The 26,341-nt window shown below is 50.2% G+C and overlaps 1 protein-coding gene across 1 annotated transcript in view; it reads right to left on the reverse strand.

The window, feature by feature from the left end:
* TENT4A (terminal nucleotidyltransferase 4A) overlaps window positions 1–26,132 on the reverse strand; it is a 41,517-nt gene extending 15,385 nt beyond the window's left edge. Inside the window, exons 1-4 of the mRNA XM_079144910.1 lie at window positions 25,290–26,132; window positions 2,788–2,911; window positions 1,809–1,855; window positions 432–552 (exon numbers count right to left, since the gene is read on the reverse strand). Of these exons, the coding sequence (XP_079001036.1) occupies window positions 432–552; window positions 1,809–1,855; window positions 2,788–2,911; window positions 25,290–25,996 (999 nt within the window). The 5' untranslated portion in view covers window positions 25,997–26,132. The remainder of the gene's footprint in view (window positions 1–431; window positions 553–1,808; window positions 1,856–2,787; window positions 2,912–25,289) is intronic.
* Between the last annotated feature and the right edge of the window lie 209 nt (window positions 26,133–26,341).

Genomic DNA, 26,341 nt, shown 5'->3' on the forward strand with positions numbered 1-26,341 from the left:
CCAGGGCAAGAGGCTTCTCACATGCAGTGTTTAGCAGCAAAAAGAACAGGAAGTTTCCTCTCTGGAATGAAAGTTAGCAGATGGCAATCTTTTCCAGTCAATCAGAAATGTCACAGTGTGATCACTGAAATACACACCCCAGCATGGGCAGCACCCAGTGCTGGTGTTCCCTCCGCAGATATTTCTCTCCTTTCCTTATCCATCCGACACAAGGGGACACAGCGTGTAATCTAGTGCCAAGACCAGTCTGAAAATTCACAAATTTCCACAGTTCAGGCCATCACTAGACCTTTTCTCAGGTAATAACCACGAACACAGTAATCAAGTTTACTCCACAAATAGCTTCAAAAACACAGCCTGGGCCAGTCACACAGAGAACCAAGGCTGCTGTGGGGTGAGGAGGCTCCCCTGGCAGAGGCCACAACACTCACTGTAGCTTTGTCAAGGACTTTAATGGAACACGGTTCAGCCACGTTGTGCTTCCGCAGGGCTTGTTCCAACAGCTGTAAAGGAGGGCGCTCCCACTTTCCAAAGACCACCAGATCGATGTCACTGGACAGAAGAGAAAGCGCACGTCAACCACTGCTGACCTCAGCCCGCAGAGCACGGCCTGCACAAGCTGTGACAATCTGTTACACACCCGCCTTTGGGGACATGCAGCACATGTGCGACAAAGGCGGAGAGCAGAGGGCTAAAAGGTTTTCCCAACAGCATCAAGTCACCCAGGGGTTACAAAGAAAATGCTCCCTCAAAACTGCTCTGCACCCCATGTTTCCCAGCACTCGCTTCTGTGCTGCCCCCACTGGCCCATGCTTCCCGGCCCAAAGATCTCTGGGTGCCCTGGATCTGCTCAGTACTCCACTATCCCTGCCAACACCAACCCCCAATTCTGACATCACAGCCTATCAGCCTCCAGATGCCAACCACCCATGGTTAACAGAAACCTCTGATCAATCAATCACATGAAATTCATTTGAATATCAAGAGTCCTTAATGAGAAGACACTGAAAATGATTTCAGGATGTGACCTTCATTTTTTTATCATAAAAAAATACTCAAAAAATATTAAGCAAAATTTTGTTTCCATCTTAAGATTTTATTGATTGATTAATTTCATGGTGCTAGGGATCAAACACAGGGCCTTCTGCATGCCAGGGAAGTTGCTCCACCATGAGCCATGCCCCAGGCCCTCATTAGCACTTTAGAAAACCTTCTCCGTTGTGTCTACTCCACAGGCCCTGCTGCACCCTGGACGTGCCTCCAGACCCTACGTGGTCTGGAAAGGTGGCTATGCTGAGATGCGGGGCCTTCAGGGCTGGATTAAGGGTTGCCACAGGAGTCTGCAGAACGTCCAGCCCCTCTCCTCCATGCATGCTGCCTCTGCCATGCCACAGTGCAGCTCGATGGCACTTACCACATGTGGCCTCTGAGCTCTGACTACAGCCTCCCCGATACAAAGTCAGCTGAACCTGTCGTTTATAACGTACCCAGTCTCTAGGATTCTGTTAGAGCAGCAGAAATGAACTAAGACCGCTCATTTGTCTTCTGCTTCTAATGTCCAGCATTTTTGTTCCCCAACACAATAAATGTAAGAGGAAATGGGAGGCAATCACTTCATGACCATAATGCTAAATTAAATTTCGCTTTCTGTCAATTTTCTCTTCGGGCCCCAAACTCTTCCTTGGGCTGCCATTTTTAGCCTTAGACTGACCATAAGAAACCTTTTTTCAGCCTCTCACATGCACACTGACACCATCCTGCCCTCAGAAGCACAAACACTAACCTGTGCAGTGTGATCTGCTACTCACCTTGTTGGAAGATAGAGACCTGTGCTAAAGCTGCCAAATATCTGGACCTGAAAGGAAGAAGGGCTCTCTTAAAACAGGTACCACAATTCAAGAAGGCAGACTTCCCAAAGGCCTTGCTGTACTCTTGGGTAAAAAGCAAAGCCACCTTGGACATTAAGGAGGGTGGATAAGTGAAAATCCTGCAACCAACAAGAAAATTCCCTGTGTCTCTGTATTAAAAACAAATGTTTTTAGAATTTAATATTAATTTAATATTATGGGCCTCACTACAAAAAGAAAAAAAAAATTACATATATCAGGACTTCCATATACATGAGGACTTTCCAAAAGCCAGTTTCAAACCTTCCAATAATTTCTCAAAGCCATAGCTACAGTACCAGGCAGGGCGCTGTCCTAGGGCACTGAAGCTTAAAGCCAAAACTGTATATGCCTTTAAAAGCGCTGCTGCCCTGGCCCACTGAGCAGCCCAGATGGTCCCCTTTCCTCTCGGGTCGGGTCACTGGTGGGCAAAGCTGACAGAACAGGTCGAAGCCCGAGGGGAGCCAGCAACCTGGGCGTGGGCACAAGCCCTCCCATCCTTCTTCAACAAACACCTGTGCATTTGTGGGAACACGACAGGTGAGGAGAGACTTGCAGTGGTTACTAAAAGACCAGGTCATATGCCAGGAGGGTGGGCAGCAGTTGGGCTGGGGAAGGGGATAAGCCCTCAACCTCGAGGGGAATCGAATACAAGAACAATCTTCACACAGCCTGAAAACACAATCCCCCAAGCCAGTGGTCCTCTGTGCATGCCCAGAGAGCTCGGAGCAGAGGGCTGGCACTGCAGCAGGAGCAAGTGGGGCGTGCACCCAGAGTGCCGACACACCCTCCCTGGGGTGGCCTGGAGGGCCACCTGGCCGTGAGCAAGCCGGCCTGTGCGCACCGGCTGACAGGCTCAGCTGCGTGGACCTGAAACGCCCCGGGACACCGCGACACCCACATCAGCCGTCGGCCAGAGGTCTTTGACCACAGTTTCGATCCGCTTCACCACCTCCCTTCTCATGGCCGCTTCTTCAGGACAAGGTGACATGAAGTTATAAAAGTCGATTATCTCCTCGTGAAGTCTGGCAGATAAAAGAGAAGACACAGTAGAGTTACAACTGCACTCAAATACTTGGCACTCATTACACCAGAATGACATGAACACATATTTCTGGTCACTTAAAACCCAGTTCCTTTCCTCCCCTGAAAATGTACAATGACATGAAACTCCGGTGGATCAGAGTACACAGTATGATCAGTGCCGCAGTTTAACCCAAGTGAATTCCTCGATTCCAAATAGCAATACATTTCCAGGTGGCCTTTAAAGAGACATTTAAAAAAACATTTTTATGACTTTACATTAAGAAAATGAAAGAACTACATCCACAAAAAGTGGAAGAGGCTTCAGACGTATACCATGCAGCACAGCAGGTAACCAAAGGTGGAACCCAGCCCCAGGCCGCATCAGCACCTCCCTAGGTGCCTCACACTGCGGACATCCACGGCCTGAGAGAATGTGTGTCCCTGGGAGCCCGGGAGCCCCACCTCAGCAGACACGTTTGCCAGAGCTCCCGCTGACAATCTGCTGAGTCGTGGCGTTATGTCACCTCCCCATCACAGAGCAGCAGACCCTGGAGGCAGCAAGCAACCGACTGACTCACACCCAGTGTCCGCTTCTCAGGCTCCAGTGAGGAGGAGACAACCCGACAGGAGCAGCCAGCTCCAAAGCAGTGAGTCCACCGCGTGAAGTGAGATCCGAGGGCCACCTCCACAGTGGACTTTAAGGAGCCCACTCTGTGGCTGATGGCACCTGCCCACACTGCCATCCCTTCAGCTTTAGGGAGTAATTAGAGGAGGGGAGGCACCACAATTCAGTCTGAGGACTTGGAGCACATCAAACCCACCTGCTTCTGCTTGATTAACAAAGCAAATAGTAAAAGACAAAAACAAAATGTAGTCAGCTCAATGGCTAGAAAAACGTTCTGCAAGAGCAGGGAATCGTTTTTGACAGAACCTATTAAGCAAAGCCGAAAAGGCGAGTGACTGATGTCACCTTGTTTCATAGTCTGCTGCTTGTTCAAGGTTAATTTCAACTGTCTCTCACCTGAGTATCCCCATCCCTAAAAGACACCTTTGAAGGCATCAAAGACCCCAAAGGAGGCTTAAAGGCTGCTCAGGCCTTCTCCATGAGGAGAGTAAATCTGGAGGCCCTCCTCACTGCACAGTAACAGGGTCAGGCCATTCTGAGACCTTATTTCATTTAACTAAAAAAAAAAGAAAAGAAAGGAAAGAAACTCTCATCCCAAGCACATTCCCAATGCAAAGTCACATTTTGAATAAATCCAGAAAAGTAAAACTCAGACCACATCAAACCCTTTTCCACACTTCAAGCCCTCTCTCCAGTGGGACTGCCACCTTCTCACGGCTGCCGAGCACCAACCACAGTGCAGACACTTGTCTTCCTTACTCCACGGCACGTGCCACACAAGCAGTGCACCTCAAGTCCCAGGAGTCACTAATTTCTATCGTTTACAAATGGTAACAGGACAGCTACGCCGTCAGCAGGCCGACATCCACACCTGGGGGGCTGCAGGCACCTGCCTGCCAGCAAGGTGTCCGACTGGGTGCCCTGCACCTTCAGAGTCACTGTCACTGCAGAGCTGAGCAGGGAGGCAGCCCTGAGCACGACCATCACCACCAACAGTCACATCTCTCCCGTCCCTCACAGTCCCATGCTGAGGACCACAGCACTACGGGAATCTAGAGGCATGCGAGTGAAGACAAAGGTGCAGAATAATGAAATAACCAGCCCGAGTCCAGCGTGCTAGAGCTCTAGCCCCATCCCAGGGATCAGGCCAGCCGGCAACAGGGCATCCCAACAAGCAGCACACCACTCCAGGTCTCCACCTGCAGGGCAGAGGTGCTGCCGACCTGCTCTTAAGTTGTGTCTAAAATCATAACAATGTGAAACAGTATCTCCTGCAAGCTGCCCAGGCCCCCTCAGGCGCAGTCCCTACCCTCCAGCCCATCCCTGACACTCTAGAGAGTGAAGCCCGCAAGGTGACTGACACCTGCTGCCCTCCACAGCAGACACCACACAATCGATGTCACACTGGGTGTGAAACAGATGTCTGCTCCCTTGCTGGGGACCAAGAGCAGGTGGCCTAGCAGTTGTACAACAGCAAGACCACAGCTTGTCCACATGCCCACTGGAACAGAGGCCACCTGACTTCAAAGATGTGCCCTACCAATAAGATGTGCCCCTCACACCTGTTTGAAATCTGTAATACATGAGGCCTACACATTAGCAACTGCTGTAACAAGTGTTAGTTAGAGTCAAGATTGTTTTACATTCTCAGAAGAGAAAGGGCACCACTGGTGGCCTGCCCAGTGGCACCTGCAGGATGAGGGAGCTGGATAAGAGGACTCTGGCAAGCTCCCACTGGCCCTTCCTTGAGGGGAACTGGGACACCGAAGACTGGGGAGTAGGACTTCTGCTGACAGCCACGGACAGAGAAGGGCTTGGAAAGCCAGCCACCATCTCCGTCAGGTTCGGCAGACCTAAGGAGCTCCCATGCTGCCTCAGGTGCCAGTTCTTTGTAGAACTCTGGAAGGGGGATGGGCGGAGACCCAGCAGCAAGGCGGACACTGGCAAAGAAGAGAAGCAGCACGGAATAGGAGCAATCTGGCAAAACCTGCAGGAGGGCTCAAGTCCCTCTGCCCACGAGGCCAGACCCTTTCCCAGGCCCCCGCTTCCTTGCAACCCACCAGCTGACAGGCTGGTCCATCTGACTGGGGTAGGCAACCTGCAGCAGGTGCCCAGAACAGTGCCTGCTTGCAGCAAGTAATCGAGCATGTGTGTGGAATGCGCCACTCAGGTTCTCACGGTGCCCTGTCACTGCTTAGAACAAATTAACCTGATGGGGGTGGTATTTCATCTCTCCTCGGGACAACCTGACTTGTTAATAGATAACATTTACAGAGCCAAGAATCCTTTTATAAAATGTGAACAGTATTAAATAAAATATATGGCAATACCCAGGCACAGAGGCACACTCATGTAATCCCAGCATTTGGGAGGCTGAAGCAGAAGGATCACAAGTTCAAGGCCTGCCTCCGCAACTTAGTGAGTCCCTATCTCAAAATAAAAAATAAAGGCCTGGGGATGCAGCTCAGTGGCAGAGTGCTCCTGGTTTTAATCCCCAGAATCACAAAATAAAATGTTTGGAATTATTTCATTCATACTAACATTACCAGCAGCTTTTAGGAAACTACACACGGGGGCGTGACACCATGCTGTCCCTCGGTATCTGTCAGGGTCTGGCTGCAGAACCCAGGACACCAAAGCCCACGGAGGCCCAAGTGGCTTATATATATGGCATGGGGTCTGCATGCACCCCACACACATCCTCCCAGGTGCTCACAGTACCTCACACAATGCCACACCAAGACCATTAGACTGGAATCATGTCTGTCCACTCCCAGCAGACACACAGTCTTCTGAATGCTTTCCATCTGCAGTTGGGGGACCCCACAGATGTGGAACGCAGAGCCAGCACATCCACAATGAGGCACCACCACCAGTCAACACGTGCACTTTTACCAGGCCACGCCTCCCAACAGCGGACACACCCCCGTGTTCGACTCTCAGAGGCCGTCCACAGAACTACTTCAACGAGAAGTTTAAATCATTCCTGGGGCAATTCACTGCTTCCTGCCATTTACTAAAACCCCCAGGGAATTTCAGTGATGTGACATCAGCATGAAAACCACACCAGGCCTCCCATCTGCAGGCGATTCAGGCATCGAGGTCTCCTGGAGTTCCAGCTCAGGTCAGCTCACTGGCGCTCAGTCTCCGAATCCAGGACATTTTTATGCTGGGACCATCAAAGATATAAACCCCACCAAGAGGGGTCACAGAGGTGAACCTCACAGCTAGCAAGAAAGGATGGTGATCCAGGAGGGCCCTGCTGGCTCCAGGTCTGCAGCCAGGTTGCTCCTAGGGAGGAGCTGTATGTGACAGACAGCAGTGCCAGGAAGAGGGACCAAGGCTGACTGCGTCCTTTGCAGCCTCAGCTGGCCAGGTGGGCTGGTGAAGTCCTGAGAGGACTTCCTCAGTCCACCCAGGCTGGGGCCTGCCCTTTCCTCTTTCAAGTCATGGAGTACTGACCTGTGGTTGGGGCTCCAGAAACGGGGGCACCCAGGCAGCCCTGAGAAAGACGGCCAGGTGTGGAGTGAGGCAGGTGGGGCAAGAAGGTGCTCTGGAGCCCTGGTGTCTACTGCCCTTAACCTCGTCTCCACACACTAGCTGCTGGCGAGGGGCCTGGGAAGGCTGTCCCACACAGATGCCTTCTCAGCAGGCGCGGACAGAACACATGGGCTGCAGCACTCGCCAGCAGCAGAGCTGTGCTGCTTCGCAGTGGGCTGGGCTTCCCAGTGTGGGTCTTCTGTTGTGTAGAAAAGAACACTGCAGCAGGGTCCTATGAGGCGGCAAGACACGGGTGGCTCCTTCTGGAGAAGCAAATCCTGAGCACCAGTGACAGCCCAGCCACACGGACCAGGTGAACTTGGAGACGCCTCTGCAGGAAGCTCGCACCAACACCTCACAGTGGAACAAGCACAGTGATTCACAGTTTGGTTATTTTAAGACGGACGGAAATGGTGAGGCCAGAGGTTTGGGTGAATTTTAGCTTTAATCATGAAACTGGTCAAGAACAATACAAAGCATTATTTTCTAGTGTACTTTTCAGGTAAAAATTGAAAACCAAACCAACAAAAAAGATAGCTCTAATTTATAGTCACTTCCTTAAGGGTCCAAATCCATTCAAAAGGTAATGACTGACTTCTGACAATTTTAATAAGTTTCACAAATTTCTGCTTCTAGTATCCAAAAGTAAGATCAACAGCCTCTGGCATCTCTCTGTCAGAAGCACTCTCGCTGTACATACTCAGGAAGCCCAAATCACTGAGCTATTTTAAGACAAAGGAAGGACCACAGAGAACCAAGCTGAATCACTTCACAGCTAATACAGCTGTTGACAAAAACAGAGGACCATGGGGGGGGCGGGGCGGATCTTCACCTGCAGAGGCTGAGCTACTGGGATTGAGTGGTTCCCAACTCTGTAGATCCAAATCAAAGCCAAGGAAGACTGGTTGGTTCTGCCATAAATGCCAGGTGAGGGGAATGGAGGGGCAGCGCCCCCACCCAGGGGAGAGCACATCCCGCCCTGAGCTAAGCAGGCTCACGCCCAACTTGCAGGCCCTGTGGCTCTGACCCCCACCCCACCAAGCACAATGTTCAGGCTGTGCAAAGGTGACTTCTCCATATTCAACCCAATAAAGACAGGCCGGCAGCTGCACCAGCAACGGGCCGGAGCAGAGCCCAAAGCCCCAAGGCCAGGACAACTGAGTCAAATGGCTATGGAAACAACGGGGCAGAAGGAGCACCCCAAATGGTGAGCGGAGCGTCCTGCCGTGGGGTGCACACGTGGCTCTGCCCATTTGGAACAGCTCCTATTGATTCTGCATCCAATGGGTTTTTCTAAGCAAGCCATTGGTCAAAGGTAAGCTTTCACTCAACATTTCCTTAAGGGAAAGAAAAGGCCAGAAAGATTGGGCGCACCATCCTCAGTGTGGCCACAAGACATTCCGACTTTAAACCCACCCGCAGGAGCAGCTGCGCTCTGAAGGCCGGTGCTTCATCTTCCTGGCCGAGGCCCCAGCACTCCTGGGCTCACAATTCTGCGGCTCTTCACCTGCCTTGGTTCACAAACACCCCCTGTGATTCTCGAGAATTCCAGGCCCCAGGGGGAAAGGTGGTTTTATGAATTGTACTTGACCTCAATTCCCAGTCCTTTCTATTATGATGTAAAATGCAACAGAAAATGCTGGAAACTGTTGTCAGGGTTACTTTATTTCCTCTCCCCACTCCTTCAACTCTCCCTTCAAAAGCCTTCTCAGAAATCGGAGCTCCTCCACTTCAACTCCACAAGGTTTGCTGCCTGCATTTTTTGCCAGAAAACAATGGCTCAGTAAAAATCTGAGGCCCTAACTCCAGCAGTTTTATAGATGTTATAACATGCTTTGATGCAATCAGAGTAAAACAACACCTCAGACTCCACTCTGTTGCACGGACAGGGTCTGGAAAGCACAGGTTGCTAAGCAAAGGCCAACTCCCAGCACCCACCAGGGAATGACTGAATTGCTTCTACTAATCAAAGGGGTGATGATCCTCTTCAAAGCTTCCCTTTACTGATACAATTAATGAGTCATTAGAAAGCATTTTTACTTATTTTTAACTATGTTATAAGGCAACTAGTATTCACACAAATGAATAAACTTTGAAGCAGCCTCTGAACATGATTTTTTTTTTTTTAAAATCTAGGCTCAAACGAGAAGAAACAGACTGGAACTTTAACTGAGAACCATGGGTGTTTCTAGGGCACCCCCACTGCTGTCAGAGCCTGCCCCAGCTCCTCCCCACAGAGCAGGGACCTCTGCACACAGAGCTCTGAATGAAGCTGCAACTGTTTTCAAATGTGAACCAAGAGCAGGCAAAGCCAGGGAGAATCTATGGCAGAAGAGTGCTGACAGGCAGGCACCGAGAGGCACAGGCCTGGAGAGCAGCAGGCGCAGGGGCGGGACTGGGAGGTGTGCCTGTCCATGCACATGCTTCCTGGGGCAGCTAAGGCCCACTCAGGTTAGAAGTTAGAAAGGTCAAGGTCAACTAGTACACGCCAATTCGCCAAGACGGAGGATCTGCTGCTCTGAAGTCAATGTGGGACTCTGGTCCACGCAAACTCGGCTTCCAGTGAAAAGGAGCCTTCTCTCTCCTTCCCGTCCACATTTCCTCTGGAGTCAGTCACATGGCCCCTGCAGCAGGTGGACATACAAGGCCTTTCACAGCCTAGCCTGAGGTGAGCAGGGATGCCTTTGTAACAGGTGGGAGACACAACAATCTTCTCCCCTAGCGGAGCAAAACCAACCACACTGCAAATTCCAACAAAGGCCCTGAGGCCACTCAGGGAGACACAACCACAGCAGGCCTCTCTCCTCCCCTCAGAACAGTGAGATCTTGGGTACTAGAAGCTTATAGCAGTGAGCCACAGCAGAATTCACCGTGGGAGTCCACACACTGCCGCAGCCCTGCGTCAGTGAAGAAGGCTCCTGTGAAGATGGGCCTACAGAGAACTCTGCTGAGGCCAACCAAGACGAAGCCAGCCCCAGCACTCCACCAACCCAGGATACCCACAGTCCACTGTTAAGGACCATGACCAGCCCTTTATCACAAGCCTGAGAAACACTTTAAGCCTCAGGCACTGCTATGGCAAACCCACCCACCTTGCTTACCACACCTCAACCCTCTGAGAGCAAAAACTCCCTTGGGTGCTTGAGGGGCTCGGTCTCCTTACACTGCTGTCTGTGGGAACTCACAGCTGAGGACCTGCAGAGCTGCAAGAGCCGGCAGCCAAGGGAGCAGCTGGGGCTCAAGGAGAGGCCAAGAGGGGTTTTCCCCGCGCCTCGTCTTCTGGCTCCTTCCCTGGCTGGAGCCACAGCCACAACTACTGACCACTGCAGGTCACTCTGGAGCTGTTCTGAAGGAACCATCTCCACTGTGAGACTGCAGGATGCCTGGAAGTCATGATCCTCAAGCCCAGCTGACCAGCTCAAGCAGCAAGATCATTTCTGAAATGGAAAGTTTTATTTCCTGTTATCCTTCCAGATATCCTTACTCTGGATGAAAGATAAGTGAGGGTCAACCTGTTTGGAGCAAAAAAATGTGCAGTAAGAGGCAGGAATCCCACAACAGCAGTGTTTGGGACACGACACCACAGCCACCTTATCAGTACGTTCCTTAGATCTTCCCAACAGTTCCTGAAGCAGATAATGCTGTCTCCATTTTACAGGTGAAAAAACTAGGTAAGGACTGATTAGACAGGTAGTGAACTGGCCCAAAACCAACAGCCAGGACTTGAGGGCAGAAGGTGGGGAGAGCGGACTTCAACTCGAACCCTTATCCAACCCGGTCCCTGCCCAGGAAGTGACCCGACACAGAAACAAGAGGTCACTGTGGTACTCTGACCAATAGGGAAAAGTATAAAGATAATGCTCCAGTTTTACCAATATACCATTATACAATATTTTTTAATTGTGTAAAAGAGCTTCTCCATAACAGAAGAAACACTGGTCAAAACGCTGGTTCAAAATTAGGTTTTAACAAATACAAAGTGATACATTCATTACATAATTAAAGCAACATTGAAAATAATGGAAACAAACATGCTCTAATGTTAATATAGCATGGGAGGTCTTTCCATCTTCTAAGGTCTTCTTCAACTTCTTCAGTGTTCTGTAGTTTTCGTTGTAGAGATCTTTCACCTCTTTTGTTAGATTGATTCCCAAGTTTTGTTTTGTTGGTTTTTTTTTTTTTTTTTTGAGGCTACTCTGAATGGCGTAGTTTTCCCTATTTCTCTTTCAGTGGATTCATTACTGATGTATAGGAATGCGTTTGATTTATAGGTTTTGATTTTATATCCTGCTACTTTGCTAAATTCATTTATTAGTCCTAGTTTTGGTGGAATTTTTTGAATCTTCTAAATATAGAATCATGTCATTGGCAAACTAATAGTTTCAGTTTTTCTTTACCTATTTGTATACCTTTAATTTCCTCCTTCTAATTGCTCATCAAGAATCAAATGGGATGGACTCAAACTAAAAAGTTTCTTCTCAGCAAAAGAAACAATGTGAAGAGAGAGTCTACAGGTTGGGAGAAAATCTTTACCACATGCACCTCAGATAAAGCATTTATCTCTAGAATAAAAAAAAAAAACTATCAAAATAACAAATAACCCAATCAATAAATGGGTTAAGGGACTGAACCAACACTTCACAGAAGAAGGTATACGATCGATCAACAAATACGTGAAAAATCATTCAACATCTCTAGCAATTAAGAGAAATGCAAATCAAAACTACTCTAAGATTTCATCACACTCCAATCAGAATGGCAATTACCAAGAATACAAACAACAGTAAATGTTGGTGAGGATGTGGGGGAAAAGGTACACTCATACTCTGCTGCTGGGAACGCAAAATGGTGCAACCATTATGGAAAGCAGCACGGAGATTCCTCAGAAAACTTGGAATAGAACCACTATTTGACCCAGTTAACCCACTCCTACACACTACACTATACTATAGTGACGCAGCCACATCAGTGTTTATAGTAGCTCAATTCGCAATAACTAAACTATGGAACTAACCTAAGTGCCCTTCAACAGATTAATGGATAAAGAAAATGTGATACATACACACACACACACACACACACACACAGGAATATTACTCAGCTTTAAAGAAGAATGAAATTATGGAATTTGCTGGTAAATGGATGGAATTGGAGAATATTGTGCTAAGCAAAATAAGCCAAACCCAAAAAAACCAAAGGCCAAATGTTTTCTCTGATATGCAGAGGCTAATTCACAATACAGAGGTGGGGCTAGAGAAGAACAGAGTTACTTGATATTAGGTAGAGGGGAGTGAAAGGAGGGGAAGGGGTATGGGATAAGAAGGATAGTAGAGTAAAATAGACATTATTACCTCATGTACATGTATGACTGCATGACTGATGTGATCCTACAACATGTACAATCAGAAAAATGAAAAATTATACTCCATTTATGTATGATTTATCAAAGTGTATAAATGCATTCTACTGTCATGTGTAACTAATTAGAACAAATTTAAAATTAAAAAAATAATAGCAAAATTATCGATGCTACTTTATGTTCCAAAATTTTTCTCAGTGAGTCTATTATTGCTTTTACAGCAACCAGAACAAGTACTAATACTTCAGCTTTAATAATCCACACTCACCTACTGAAAAGGTCAAAACAGACACCGCCTCAAGCCACCCGTGTTAGAAGCCACCTGAGAAGGCAGCACCCATCCCACTCCATCCACAAATCCAGGGCCCCAGAAAGCTACCCCATAATCCCAGGAGACATGTGCCAATGTGGAAGCTGAGTACCAGGACAGCTGTGTGCCAAGGGAGCACCCGCCCCAGCAGGAGCCACCAGGTTCCTGTCCCAGCCAGCTCTCACCTCCAGAGGCACCGCATCTGGACCGTGCAGACAGGATTCCAAGACGGCATTCAACCCACGGCAGAGAAATGCTAACGTTCACTAGCAATGATATCACACTAATATTCTTCCAAGCTGCCGTCTGCCCCTCTGCCCAGGCCCTCACTGTATGATACACGTCACTGAGTGTGACCCTGATAACCACCACGGTCATCCATTCTGCATGCTAACCGGCCTCACACCGCTGACATGGGACCTGGACAGGGGCAGCAGCACCTGCCTTCCCCAGCACTCAACCTCCTAGGGCCCCACCAAATGACAAAGAAAAAGGGCAACCAGGCAGGTTTGACGGTTACCATCACTTACAGATAGAAAGAAGGAACCAAGGACAGAAAACAGGAGAAAAGAACCCAACGGACCCAAAGGCTCGCATCAATCCTGAAGCGCAGAAGGCAGAGGTGGTTTGCTCACTGCCAACTAGTGTGTTGCAGGCCCTGCCCTGAGCGCGAGTGGAGCGGGAGCTAGAAAGCAGGACGCCAGGCCCTGCTCTTCCCAGTGTCTACAGGAGGGGAGACACACAAATAATCAAGACAAACCCAAAAGATGCATGTGGAAATTCAGCAGAGTGGCCCAGAGCCGTGAGCAAGGCTACTTCAGGATGACTGGTCAGGGGCAGCCTCCCAAGAGCTGGTGTTGAGGCTGGGCAGGAAGGAAAAGCAGTCAGACAAGCGCAGCAGGACAAGGCTCCCAAGGTGAGGCCAAAGGGAGAGGGCACAGCACAGCCTGCAGCAGGACAGACTTGTGCCTGAGCTAACATCAGAGATCAGACCGAGTGCCTATCCCTGGGGTGTTGGCCACGAGGCAGTCAAGAAAGCCACTAAGAGAAGTGAGCCATCAGAAAGTCAAAATTATTCAGGGCTCGCAGTCCAGGCCTCCTGAAAGGCAGCCCACCCACCCACCTACCCGCGCCAACCTCTGCTCTCCACTCAGCACCAGCAGGCCCAGAAAGTCAGTCAGAGACATGGCAGGACTTTCAGGCCTGCAGCCTGGGCAGGAAGAAGTTCCAGGTAAGGTGGAGGGGCTCCCTAAGAAAGTTCATGGCACATCGGGGTAAAGACAGGAGACCACACTGAAACGTGCCTTAAGTAGGAGGAGCCACAAGTGAAGGGGAGACAGCAGGCCAGGGGTCAGAGTTCCACACAGTAAAATCCAGGACCCATGCAGGGAGAAAGCCTTGAGGACGAGGAAGAAACCAGTACTGTGCCTGGTGCCACAGCAAGACTGGGGCCAGGGGTGGGCTCAGCCAGCTAGAGAGGAGGGGCAGAGGGAGAGGCCACAGGAAGCTACTGCAGCCCAGTAACACAGGACACAGCAAGCAGTCAGGCAAGCCATCCAGGCTTTCCCACCTAGATGGTGACACCAGCAACAGGGCAGCAGAACTCCAGGAGGCCTACCTTCCTACACCAAGGCGCTGTCCAGCAGCATCTGAGGCGGCCTGCTCTCCCCCAGAGAACCACATGCAGATGGAGGTGTATTCCAGACACCAGCCATCCGTCCCCCACCACAAGTGCAAGCCAGAAACGAGGGCAGCATGCATGCTCAGGGGCAGAGGCCATTCGACTGGCGGTGCAGGTGCAGTGGGCTTCAGGAATGGAGTCGCATCAGCTCTTCCCAAAAACCTTGGCCACTCAACACACACACTCAACACACACTGGCAGTGGCTCCCATGTGCAGAGGGATCAAAGAAGCACATGGCTGGGCCTCAGGACAAGGACAAAATGCCAGGGTCACAGAGGAGCAACACACATCACAGCTGGGGATGCTGTGACACCTCACAGGGAAACGAGGCCCTGCAAAGCTGCAGCACCAGCCTTGTGAGCCATGAACTAGTAAGAACTTGGAAACCTCTAGGAACCCTGGAAAGTTCTGCAGGCGAGCACCATGTCTGTAACACAGGACCACGAACCGCCAACCGCTAATGTGGCTTCCTACAGACCGGGAAGCAGGATCATCCACGGCCTGGACTGCCCGGGGTCAGCGTGCACCCCAACCTTCCAGCCACCCTCTGTGCCTGGGTCCCTTCACAGGGAACAGGGGCATGCTGGTGTACCACATGGCACTGCTATGGGGACAGTGAATCTACACAAATGAAGTTCTCAAAGAACAACTTGGTACTCAGGGCAATAAATGTGAGTGAGGATAACAACAGGACAAAACACAAATGCTTAAAAACTGGCAATGTGGAAATAAAAATGCAAATGAAGAGGTGAATTACAAAGGGTTGATTCCTGCAAACCAGAGCGGCAACCAAATCAGTGTGTCATGAAAATAACTTTTTTGCATTTTGCCACTTAAGACTGCCATGTTTTATGTTCTAAGCCTCAGCAATACCTCTTAGAAACTAGGATTTCTAACTGAAGTTGTACATCTCTCACTTTTAAGCAAAATTAATCATCCACCAAATTTTAAATAAAGATAAAATGATTTTAATGAAAAATTTTCTGCTTATCAGTCCATGGATTGATATACACACATAAAGCGAGAAAGAGGCATCTACAATTAATCACCTAATTGTATTGTGGTTATTTCTGGGTGGTGAGCTTCTACTTTAAAAAAAAAAAATCAATTTTATAAAAACAATGTTATAAATGAAAAGTTGTGCTCCATTTGTATACAATGAATTGAAATGCATTCTACTGTCATGAATAACCAATTAGAATAAAAATTTTAAAAATTAAGTAAAATAGATTGCCCATCCAGCAGGCAGCTAGTCATTATCTGTAATAAAAAACAAAATGATTTAAAAAGAAAAAACAATGTTATTATTTATAAATCAGCATAAAGCACTCTTAGAAATAATCTCTAAAATGATTAGCAACATGAGACACAGTGTCAAATAGCAGTGTTGTCACCAGCCTTGTAGAGCGGCCACTCTCACCAGCAGGAGACAGTGCCAGGCCCTCCTGTGTGATCTGCTGTACAAACTACTCTCGAACTTCTTTTGGGGAAATCAAAGCACTAGCTGTCTGCTTCCCAGAGACCTGACTCCTTCGGAGCTCGGCTAGGCGGAGCCTTGTGAGAATCTGCAGACCCTCCTTAGATGCCAGTGTCACTTCTCTGGACCCAGAAACTTGAACTCAGCATCTTCTTCCCTAGTCTTACCTCTGTGGACAACTCCCTCTCTGTTGACATTCCCAGTGACTTAATTATGATGATAGGCAGTGGTTCAGACCAACTGGGCTCCAAAGCTGGCTCTGCACACACCAGGGAGCCCTCTGCTTAGCTCCAAGCCTCACTTTCTGTTTTGCAAGTGAGCACCAGAATCCCTCCAGGGAGGATCCAGGGAGGCTTCAGGAGAGGACCCATAAAGGAGCAAGAGTAGAGTCTGACCCAGGGAATGGGCTCAGAAGGGCCAGCAACAGTCACTACTGTAGCTAGTACTGAAGGTCACAGACACATGGGAATAGGGGAAAAACAGCAGCACCCACTTCGTAAGAAGGTCAGTGAACAGTATAAGTCACCTTCCTCCACCGCGGGCCTTTCAGTTTCTATGGTCTTTACTCTAAAACTGATCCTGAAAGATATCTTTTACCCTCGACAATTCCCCGAGCCTGAGTTCATTCCAGCCTTCACCTCCCTTGACGGTCACGTCACATTCCCATCCTTCAGCGTCTTGGCACTTAACCTCTTTCTACATCCCGATGGCACTTCAGGGTGTACATTAGAATCCTGTGCGTCAGTCTTTGATGAAACATGAACTCTAGACAGATCACCCTTTGCCTCCTCCATGGGCTAACTCAGAGCTACACTTCGGAACGTCTCTGAATTTCACAGGCCGTGCAAAGTACCCTCTCATATTCCAGGTCATCATTTCCTCCCCTTTTTAAAAACTCACGTTGAAGTTAGAGCCGTCCAGACCAAAACAGACATCTTTGCGATGCTGTCCCAGTTCCCATCTGTCAATTCGCCAAGTTCAGTTCTTACTCACACCAGCTCCCTTGCTGGGAGGCAGGGGAGAGGTGCCTAGGCTGTCCCTTCTGAGGGCCTGCATGTGGACCCCAGTTCTATTTTCTAGGTGCTGCTGGACCAAACACTTCCCCCTCCTGAGGATTAACCTCTCTGAAGTAGGAACTGCTGGGGAGGACTGTGGGATGCAGGTCAAGTGCCCTACCTGGGAGGCTGATGTGCACTCCGCTGCTGTTCCCACCTCAAACCTTCACAGTCCTCGCACAGAACAACCGCCTACAAGTCAACAGCTCAGCAGATGCTCCACCTGTGCAGAAGGCAACTTCTCAGAACACTCCTGTTGGTAGGAGCGCCGCTCCTGCCCTCCCCAATGCCTCTTCCAGGGAGGGGAAGGCCTGGGGGAAGTTCAAGTCCAGTACACTGCAGCAGAGGACCCTCCTCACGCTCCCCTCCCCAGATCCAGCACCTTCCTCACATGGTGACCCTCAACACATCCTCACAAGAGGAGCTATGACCATGGCTTGCAACTCTGATCTCTCCCTATAGGAAAAGGGAAAAGCAGGAAAGCAAAAGGCCCTTTCCTTAACAGCAAACGCCTCCATGCCTTAGCAGGAATGCCAGTGACTTGCTAAATAAACGCCGAAAATTCCCGGTCCTGGTTGTTCTTCCTTCACCTGACAGTTTGGAGTTCTCGGACATCAGTCCTGGGCTGACATTACCAATGCAGCACTCTTTGCCAGACTGAGCTAGGGAGTCTAGGCTGGGTTTCCTTTCTGCTGAATGTGAGCGAACTACTCATCTCACAGCTGTGCTCTGCAAATTCGAAAAGGAAAGTCTTGCAGAGCACCAGCCCGAGTCCCACGCACTGACCTGCTGGGCGCTGGTCACTGAGGAAGCTGTCCAGACAGGGAAGAGACCACCTGGACTACTGTCAGTAACCTGTCATCTGCAAGCCAATAGTCTAGTCCGTGCCTTAAAATTTCTTCCAAGTAGTGGGCATGGTGGCGCACACCTGTAATCCCAGTGGCTTGGGAGACTGAGGCAGGAGGATTTTGAGTTCAAAGACAGTCTCAGCAATTTAGTGAGGCCCTGAGCAATTCAGCGAGACCCTATCTCTAAAATAAAAATGTAAAAAAGGCCTGGGGATGTGGCTCAGTGTTTAAGTGACCCTGGGTTCAATCCCACGTACCAAAAAAAAAAAAAAAAAAAGTTGCACTCTGCCTATGAACCTATTTTATGCTTCATGTGCTATTAAAATGGCCTTTTGAAAGGTTTTACATTGGAACCTCAGAAACACAATTACTAGGGCTTTCCAATTAGTGACTTGCTGAGCAACACATTTTTTACTGCCATTTGAGTTTTACTTATTTCAACAATTGGTACCAAATCAAGCACTACGTTTCAAATACAGTCTTAAAAGTTACACCAGTTCAGCACAGTCCAAATGTATGGCCATCTGTATGTTTCCTGAAATTAAATAAAATTTAAATTCAGTTCTTTGGTCACATTGATCATACTCAAATGCTGGCCAGCCACGTGTGGCCTGTGGCTGCTGTGCTGGACAGCACAAACACAACCCTGCCTCTTCACAAAGTCCCGCTGTCCTGTGTTTTTCTGGTTGAATGGACCCCATCCTGTACTGTCTTCCTTCAGCACCTATGGAACGCCACGGTAGAAGCTGCAGAGAGCCCAGAGAAACAGCAGCACTTCTCCTTCCACTCACCCTTCTCCCATGAGTGCAGAAAGAAAGTACAGCCAACCTGAACATGTTGCACCCTACACCAGCTGCAAGCAGCATATGTATACCTGAGCATGCTCCAAGGACCCCAGGAGCTACAACTCTTCATTACAGACTGCAGAGCAGACATTACTGTAGCACTGCTCTGCTCATGTTTATAAAGATCAAGGGTATCGCTCAATGCAAAGGAAGTATTTCCAGAATTTCCACAGCATCATCTCAGTCTGGCTGTGCCTACGCCTCCTTCCCTCTCTAACACTGGAACTTTAGTCTCTAGTTTCTCCAAGAGAAAACTTTTGGCTTGAAAAAGAAAGCTGTGTACATTTTCCAAAACCAAAAGAAAGGCTTTTCCGGCTGGCAACAAGAACCACCTAATTTGGGGTTTCAATTTCCTTTGAGACAGAGGAGAAAAAGGAAGGAGAGGCATTAACCCTTCACCTGCAGTTCACAAAGTGCTTCTGAGTCTTACTTTGAGATGCTCTGTGAAGTGGACATCTTAGGCTCTGCTTCTCAGTGGGGAAAGTGAGGTTCAGAAGTCAGAACCGAGGTAAAACCAATGAACGCAGACTGCAGAATGTGTGCCTGGGTTAACTGCAGGTTCCTGAGCCCACCTCATGCTTCCCAACACCAGGAGATGGGTATGAGGCAAAATCCATTTTACTTTCCATTTGAAACAATTTGACTTGCCATTTTCCTTAAACTACTGTACCCTGGCCATTTCTTCAGATCAACAGGATTCCAGAAAGATGACAATAATCTGAGCTCTTTCAAGCATGCAGAGATAAAAACTACCTACGCTCACACGCTATCACTTAGACAATCGCCAATCTTAAACCACAGGAGAGAGCTGACTGGTTGTGCAGAATCATTGTCTTAGGAAAGGAAAAAACCACAAACCCACAATAAAAAAAAGTGTGTTGCTGATAATCAAGGACATTTCTGGCCAAGGGAACCCTAAGAATGCTTCCATCTAGTCCACTCTGTCAGCTGTGAGATGGAGACACCTCTACATAGAGACCTGCTTTCCTGAATATTTTCTATTTTGCATTCTATACTGCAAGGCATAAAACCAGTTTAATCTCTGTTCAGCAAGGAAAGCACAAATAAATTGCTATAGACTTTAATTATCTGCATTTAAATCACTTCAGAATTGACAATCAAACCTTTAAAATGTCTAAGACAGACAAAAAAGTTTTCCTCAGCATTTGGTTTATGACTACCATGTAGAGTTGACATCCCTCACCAACATTCCTGAGCTGGCAAGTCCTTTCGGTCTTTTCTGTGTATCCAGTGACATGTGTGTCTGTGCTGGCAATGCAGACCAAAGAGACCCAGGAGAGTTATGATCTGTTTCTGAGAAGGGTACTGAATTCCATAAGTAGAACATGCAAAGTGGGGAAGGGCTGAGGAAAGGAATTGCGAGGGGTCTTCTTGTTCCTCCTGAAGGGGGCACAGAGCTCTGAAGCTGAGGTCCTGAGCAAGTCACCACTCCCAGGACCTGGGCTGCAGGCCAAGTGCTGCCCACCTTTTCTGAAAAGCAAAGATGGACTGTTCTATATCTAGAACTAGGTGAGTCACCAACCCTCAACTGCATAGGAATGACAACTTCCTAAACTGGCCAATGCAGGACACCTCATGAACGAGACTTTTCAATCACAGTGTTTTCAAGTAGTCACATGGGTCTCCTGTAAAAATGACCTATTTTAAAGAACAGTCTATCTGCAAGAGGTGCAGAAACATTCTCATTGCTCTTGTGGTCACTCTTGTTGCCCAATTTCCAATGCCCAATTTCAAGCAAGAGGACAGACCTGGCAGTATGCAAGTTACCACAACAGGTTGGAGTCCAGTCAAGAGAGAAATGCTGGACAAGACAATCATAGCCTCAAGTGTCCAGAGGACAGGGGAGCCTCCAGGTAAAAGCACCCTAATGCCCAGAACCTGTGGCTCTTATGAGACTGTAATGCCAGGATCCTACTGCACTGCTATGTGGCTGCAGCAGGCAGGTATTTGGCGGGTCCCATCCAGTCATGTGAGTCCTGAGAAGCAGAGGGCTTCCTCCCACTGGCAGGGGACATTTTAAGAGATTCAAAGCACTTTGCTGGTTTGAAGATGAAGAGGGCCAGAAACCAAGGAATATAGGTGGCCTGAAGCAAAGAGGATCCTGTTAGCAGCCAGCAAGAAGCCAGGGACCTAGTACTACCACTGCAAGAAGTGAACTCCGCCATACAAGAACCAGACGGGAGAGCAACCAGCCAACACCCTGACTTCAGTCTTGCAAGTCTGAGCAGAAAACTGAGTCCACCACCCCCATCTTAAGTAAGACAAAAGAGCGCTGCTCAAAGCCAGAGCTGGTGGTAAAGTGCTACACAGAAACAGAAAACTAGAGCAGCTCAGAAATCTCAAGAACAAGATGCTGAATTACTGTGCATCTCTGCGCTGGGGCAAGGATCCTGGCTGCTCACAGGTGCAGGTGTCTCGGGTGCACCCACTGCTCACCTGTATGGCTGGCCCCTGAGCTCAGGGCCTGGCTCTCGCAGCAGCCCTCCGCAAGGCATGGCTTCCCTCCAACTCTGCTTCAGAGGGGACAGCCACAGCACCACCAGCCCAGGACAAGTCTCAGCAACACTGTGGCTTCCAGTCTCCCTTCACGACCACCTGTGACCTGAATTCTGGCTGCACCATCAAAATCAAGCTTCTGAACTTGAGCATTATTAACTATAATCCCCCCACGTTTTTCCCTACACAACGAGAAGAGCCAATCTCAAACATTAAGACTAATCAAGGAAAAAAATGTTTTTATTTTCCACCAAGGTGGATGGTTATCTCTCCTCCCCCTGGCCACTTGCACGATTCCATTTAGGACAAGGACCAGGAAGTTATTAAATAGTGACCAAAAAGAGGTCTGGGTATTTACACTGGATTCCAAATCTTATTATGAAAAACTTTTTTCTTTAAAATATTAACTTTCTCAGCAGCAAGATGAACAGGATCTGCTCTACTTGCCCAACATGACTATGAAGCCATTTTTTTTTTTTTTTTTTTTTCAAAAATTTTGAGGACTCAGTTTTTCAGAGGACCATGCAACCTACTGAAGACTCCAACCTTCCTTTTCCTAAGAGAGGGTCTGCAGTACCCTGGTGGGCAGCGCTTTCTCCAGCATCAGCTGTCCTATGTGGGTCCTGGCTTATCAGTGAGTGGGCATGGGGCTTAAGCTGTTCTCCAGAACTTTCCTCAGCGCCATCCCAGGCAGCAGCCTGCACCAGGGTTCTATTTCACTTTGTGGAGAATAGCCACTGTATGATGGGCAGGAATAAATGACGCTATTATGAAATGGCGGAGTGACTGGGGGTGCTGGCTTTGTAAGTGGTCAATGTGGCAAACAACATTCCTGCATAGGGTCATTCTTGTTTCCCCTCCAACCATCTACCTTTAAAGCCTCAGAGAATGGAACCCAGAAAGTAAGATTCACTTGTGCCATTGCGAGCCTTGAGGCAGATCTCACAACAAAGCTCGCCTGCATGTCCCATGATGTTCACAGGAAGACAAGGAAGGAGAGAAAGGCAATCAGAGTGCTGACAGCGGGCCCTGCCAGGCCTTCACCCATGCCTCCCACTCAGGCCTCCCAAGGAAGTTCTGGGAGACAGCCCGTGGCTCCACTGTACACTGACACTGGTCAGTTTCTTACAGACTTCAGACAAGGGACAGAACTTGCGTTAGGAGCACAGATGTTAAAATATCAACTACCGTCAAGGGACCTGCAGAGGAAGCTACACAAGACTGCTGCCCAGCTGAGCAAGCCAACCTTCAAGATGCCAAACTCAGGTGCAGCTGGTCAGGGTTCTGGTCCATAGATGTCGGCTGGGTCATCCACCCACAACCTTCCTGGGGTTTTGCAACACCCTACTGAGGATGAGGCCAGGTATCTGAAGGCCCCTCTCTCTCCTCACTTACCAAGAACTTTACTTTTAACCTGAGATTTCTAACACTACTTGGACTAACCAGTGCAAAGTATTAACAGCCCAAAGCACTGCTGAGTCAGGAGGTGAGGGCCCAGGTAATGGCTTCTTCTTTCTGGACTGCAGACACTGTCTTTCCAGAAATGCACACCCTGGAACCAGAAGTAACTCTGCACAGCTCCTCATCAACAAGGTCCTCCTGTTTGATGGCTGGGTGCACGCTGATCTCACTTTTTTCCCTTTCTAAGCCACACGGGGAAGAATTGGTGCTGGTCTTGCCCAGGGCAAGTACCAGACATGGCTCTTCCTTGACACCAAAGACACTTCCTTGACACTTAAGACCAATGGGTCGTATGGAAACAATCCCTAGTGCCACCTCCTTTCCTCTGACCATAGGCTGGGCTCCACCACTGCTTTGATTTACTACTTCCTCTCCTGTCTCTTCTGAAAGGCAGCTGGAGCAGGCAATCAAGTGGAGGGCACCCCACCCTCCTCAGCACCTGGCATGCAATGCTGGCAGGCCCCTCCTGTAGACGGACGTGGTAGAAAGACTATTTACCTCCAAAGTTCCTACTGTGGACGTGGCACATACCACCAGAGACAGGCAAGGAAGAGTCCCCAAGCAAAGGCAAAAGGATTCAAAGTGGTAGCATCAACCTAGGTGGGAATCAAGCCGGACCTCCTCGCTGGCTTTAAAGCCCTACACCATGTTGCCTCTGAACTAAGCTAGGGAAGTGGGGTGGCAGGGCAAGTAGATAGATCACTAAGCTTCAGGCGTTGGTCTTTAGCCTGGAATGAGAGTGGAAAGAGGTTTCATCGGAGGGTTGGGAGAGGGAACCTGACACACCGGTTAAGAGTATCTCAGCCCACTGGCAGTGTGGGGAAAGGGTCCAGCCTGGCCAGAGTGCATGGAAGACACAAGCCATGGGTCACTTGGGAAGTCTCCACCACAGCTGGCAACAGCCAGCTAGAAGGCAAGGATGATGAGGTATGGAAAGAGGGTAGGGCCAAAGGGACAGCATCTGGTCAATGACTGGATGTGGTGGGCAACGGGGTTGAGAGGAGCCAGGAGTGCATGGCTGGAGAGCCAGTGTTGATGTGCACTAGGCAGGGGCACTCAGAAGAGGGCTGGTTTGGGGCCCAAGATCATGAGACCATGTGTCACAAACACCAGAACTTACAATGGCACCTGGCCAATGTGGCTCATCGTCCAAAAAAAGCAACAATGACGTGCACACACACACACACCTAGAAGCCCACAGGTTACAAGAAAACTCCAAGAGCATGGATGATACAATGACATGATGCCCCACTGCCTGTGGGGAGACACGTGCAGCTCCACACTGTAAGAGGCCAAAACATGCTCATCAACCAGAGTGTCTCCCAAGGTCTCTTCTACTTCAGAGACGTGGCATTCATCCTGTTATGTAACAAGCTGAAAACCCAAAGTTCCCACCTCCCCAGGTGAGCCCCTAGGTTTATTGCCATCAACAGGAAGAGCCTGCCACCACCATTCGTCTCAAAGATCTACCAGTAAGGTAGTGGAGAGGCACACTGGGCTCCCACTCTGGTCTGCAGTGCATACTCACCCTTCAGGAATTTTAAGAAAGTAACACTTCTAGCCCAAATCAGGTGAAACAAGTTGCAGAACTGTAGCTATTACTATGTAACACACACCCTTTTAAGTAGTATCCACTCATGCTTCCAACATACTCCAAGCGGGAAGGACACAGAGCTGTAAGAAGAAAAATCCTAAGAAAAAATCCCAGAGCCTGGCATTTATGAGTGTGTGTAGGGCTCAATATTCCTAACAACCCTAACACCCTGGAAAACCGCTCAGTTCTTTGAAACCAGCGGAAAACACTACAGCAAAGCTCACACTTTAAGTCTTGAAACACAGACACAAAATATATATACAAATATTTTGTATCTAGAAATACAGGAAAGCAAAAAAGGCAGGGGGACTGTGTGAACAGCATCACAGCTGAACAGCCTCACCTGGGAGGAGTTCAGCCCACATCCCCTTGTTTAGATCTGTTCCACTCCTTGCTGTTTTTAGGTGCACTGAACTTGCACAGACCTTTCAAGGCCCTCTGGGTTGAGGTGGAGATATTCAAAATAAAGATGGCATCTTCCAAAGAAACAGTATATAGGGCAGATCTTTTTTTTTTTTTTTTTTTTTTTTAGCACCCTTAGCCAGTTTTTAAATGCTGCAGATGATGTTCTTTATGTTAATTTCTGCACAGAATTAAAACATAACTCACAACTCCATTCACCCCCTCCCCACCCAAATCACTTCTAAAGTCACTTATGACTAAACTGCATCAGTATAAAAGCCTCATCCTTTAAGGAGGCTTTCTCAAAGAGAAAGAATTTTTTAAAAAGCTTTTACCTTCAACCTGATCCGAGTTCCTGACAACACTAAAACCTTCCGCAATTCAACTCGCATGAAACGCCAAACCTATCTGTGCCCCGCTTGGACAAAGGTCCCTAACTTTCCTGCTGGGAAGAGGAAAGAGAAAGCGGCGGTTTCCCCTACCAGTCTTGGGGGCAGGGAGCAAAACTTCTGCACCAGACGAGTCAGGGGCCCTTTCCAGCACTGACAGCCCTGGGGCCGGGCAGGCCACTCCTCCTACGGGCGCCTAAAACGCTCTAGAGCACAGCAGGGCCGTGGCCTTCGACACCCATACCGGACTCGCAGCGGCGGCGCCGCACTCACCCCTGGATGCCCGGGCTGTAGGCGCGGCTCTTCCACGGCGTGCCGGGCCGCGGCGCCTGGGCCCCCGGGCCGCCCCCTCCGCTCAGCGCGGCCGCGCGGCTGCCGGACAGCAGGTAGTTGAGGCCGTAGGTGCTGGCCTTGTTCTCGCGTTTCCGGCGGCCGGGGTGGAACTGGTGCTGCGGCGGGGAGCCGCCGGGCGCCGGGCCGCGCGGACCCGAGTGCCCGTTGGCCGTGCCGGGAGCGCTGGGCGCGCCGTCGGCGAAGCCGAAGAAGGCGCCGCCGCGGCCGCCGCCCGCCCGGCCCAGCGAGGCACTGCTGGAGGACGAGGACGAGCAGCCGGGGCTCTCGGTGCCCGACTCGGCGTTGGACGACGACGACGACGACGACGACAGAGACGGCGACTTGTGCAGGCGCCGCGCGCCCTCGGCCGCGGGCCCGAGCGCCGTCAGCAGCGCGGGGGGCAGCGCGGCCGGCCCGGGCGCGGGCGGCGGGGGCGACGCGGCGGGCAACGCGGGGCCCAGGCCGCCGCCCCGCCCGGCCGCCCCCGGCGCGGCCGCCGTGTCCAGCGCGGGCGAGTTGAGGCAGAAGTAGGACGCGAAGCCCGCGCCGCCGCGGCCCACGCCCTGCGAGGTCTCCCAGATCTGCATCCACAGGGCATTGGCCGGCCCCTTCTGCTCGGGCTGGATCCAGGCCACGCGCGGATCCATCCACGCGCCGCCCCCGCGGGGCCCGCGCCGCCGCCGCCGCGGCCCCGCCCCCGCCGCGCCCCGGGCCGCGCACGGACCGACGGACGGACAGACGGACGGGCCTCGGGGCGCGCGGGTCCGGCTCGGTGCGCGCTCCCGCGGGTGCGGCGGCGGCCGGGCAGGCGCGGCGCTGGGCGCTCGGCTGCGGCTCTGGCTCCCGCTCACACGGCGCGGGGCGGGCGCGGGGGCCGCGGCGGCGGCGGCGTTGCGCTCGGGCCGCGGGGAGAGGCCATCGGAGGGGCGGCGACCGGCCGAGGGGGCGGGCCCAGGCCGCGCGGCGGGACCGGCGGAGGCGCCGCCGCCCGA

The sequence above is a fragment of the Sciurus vulgaris genome, assembly GCF_902686455.1.
Source record: "Sciurus vulgaris genome assembly, chromosome: 6".
NCBI lineage: Eukaryota > Metazoa > Chordata > Mammalia > Rodentia > Sciuridae > Sciurus > Sciurus vulgaris.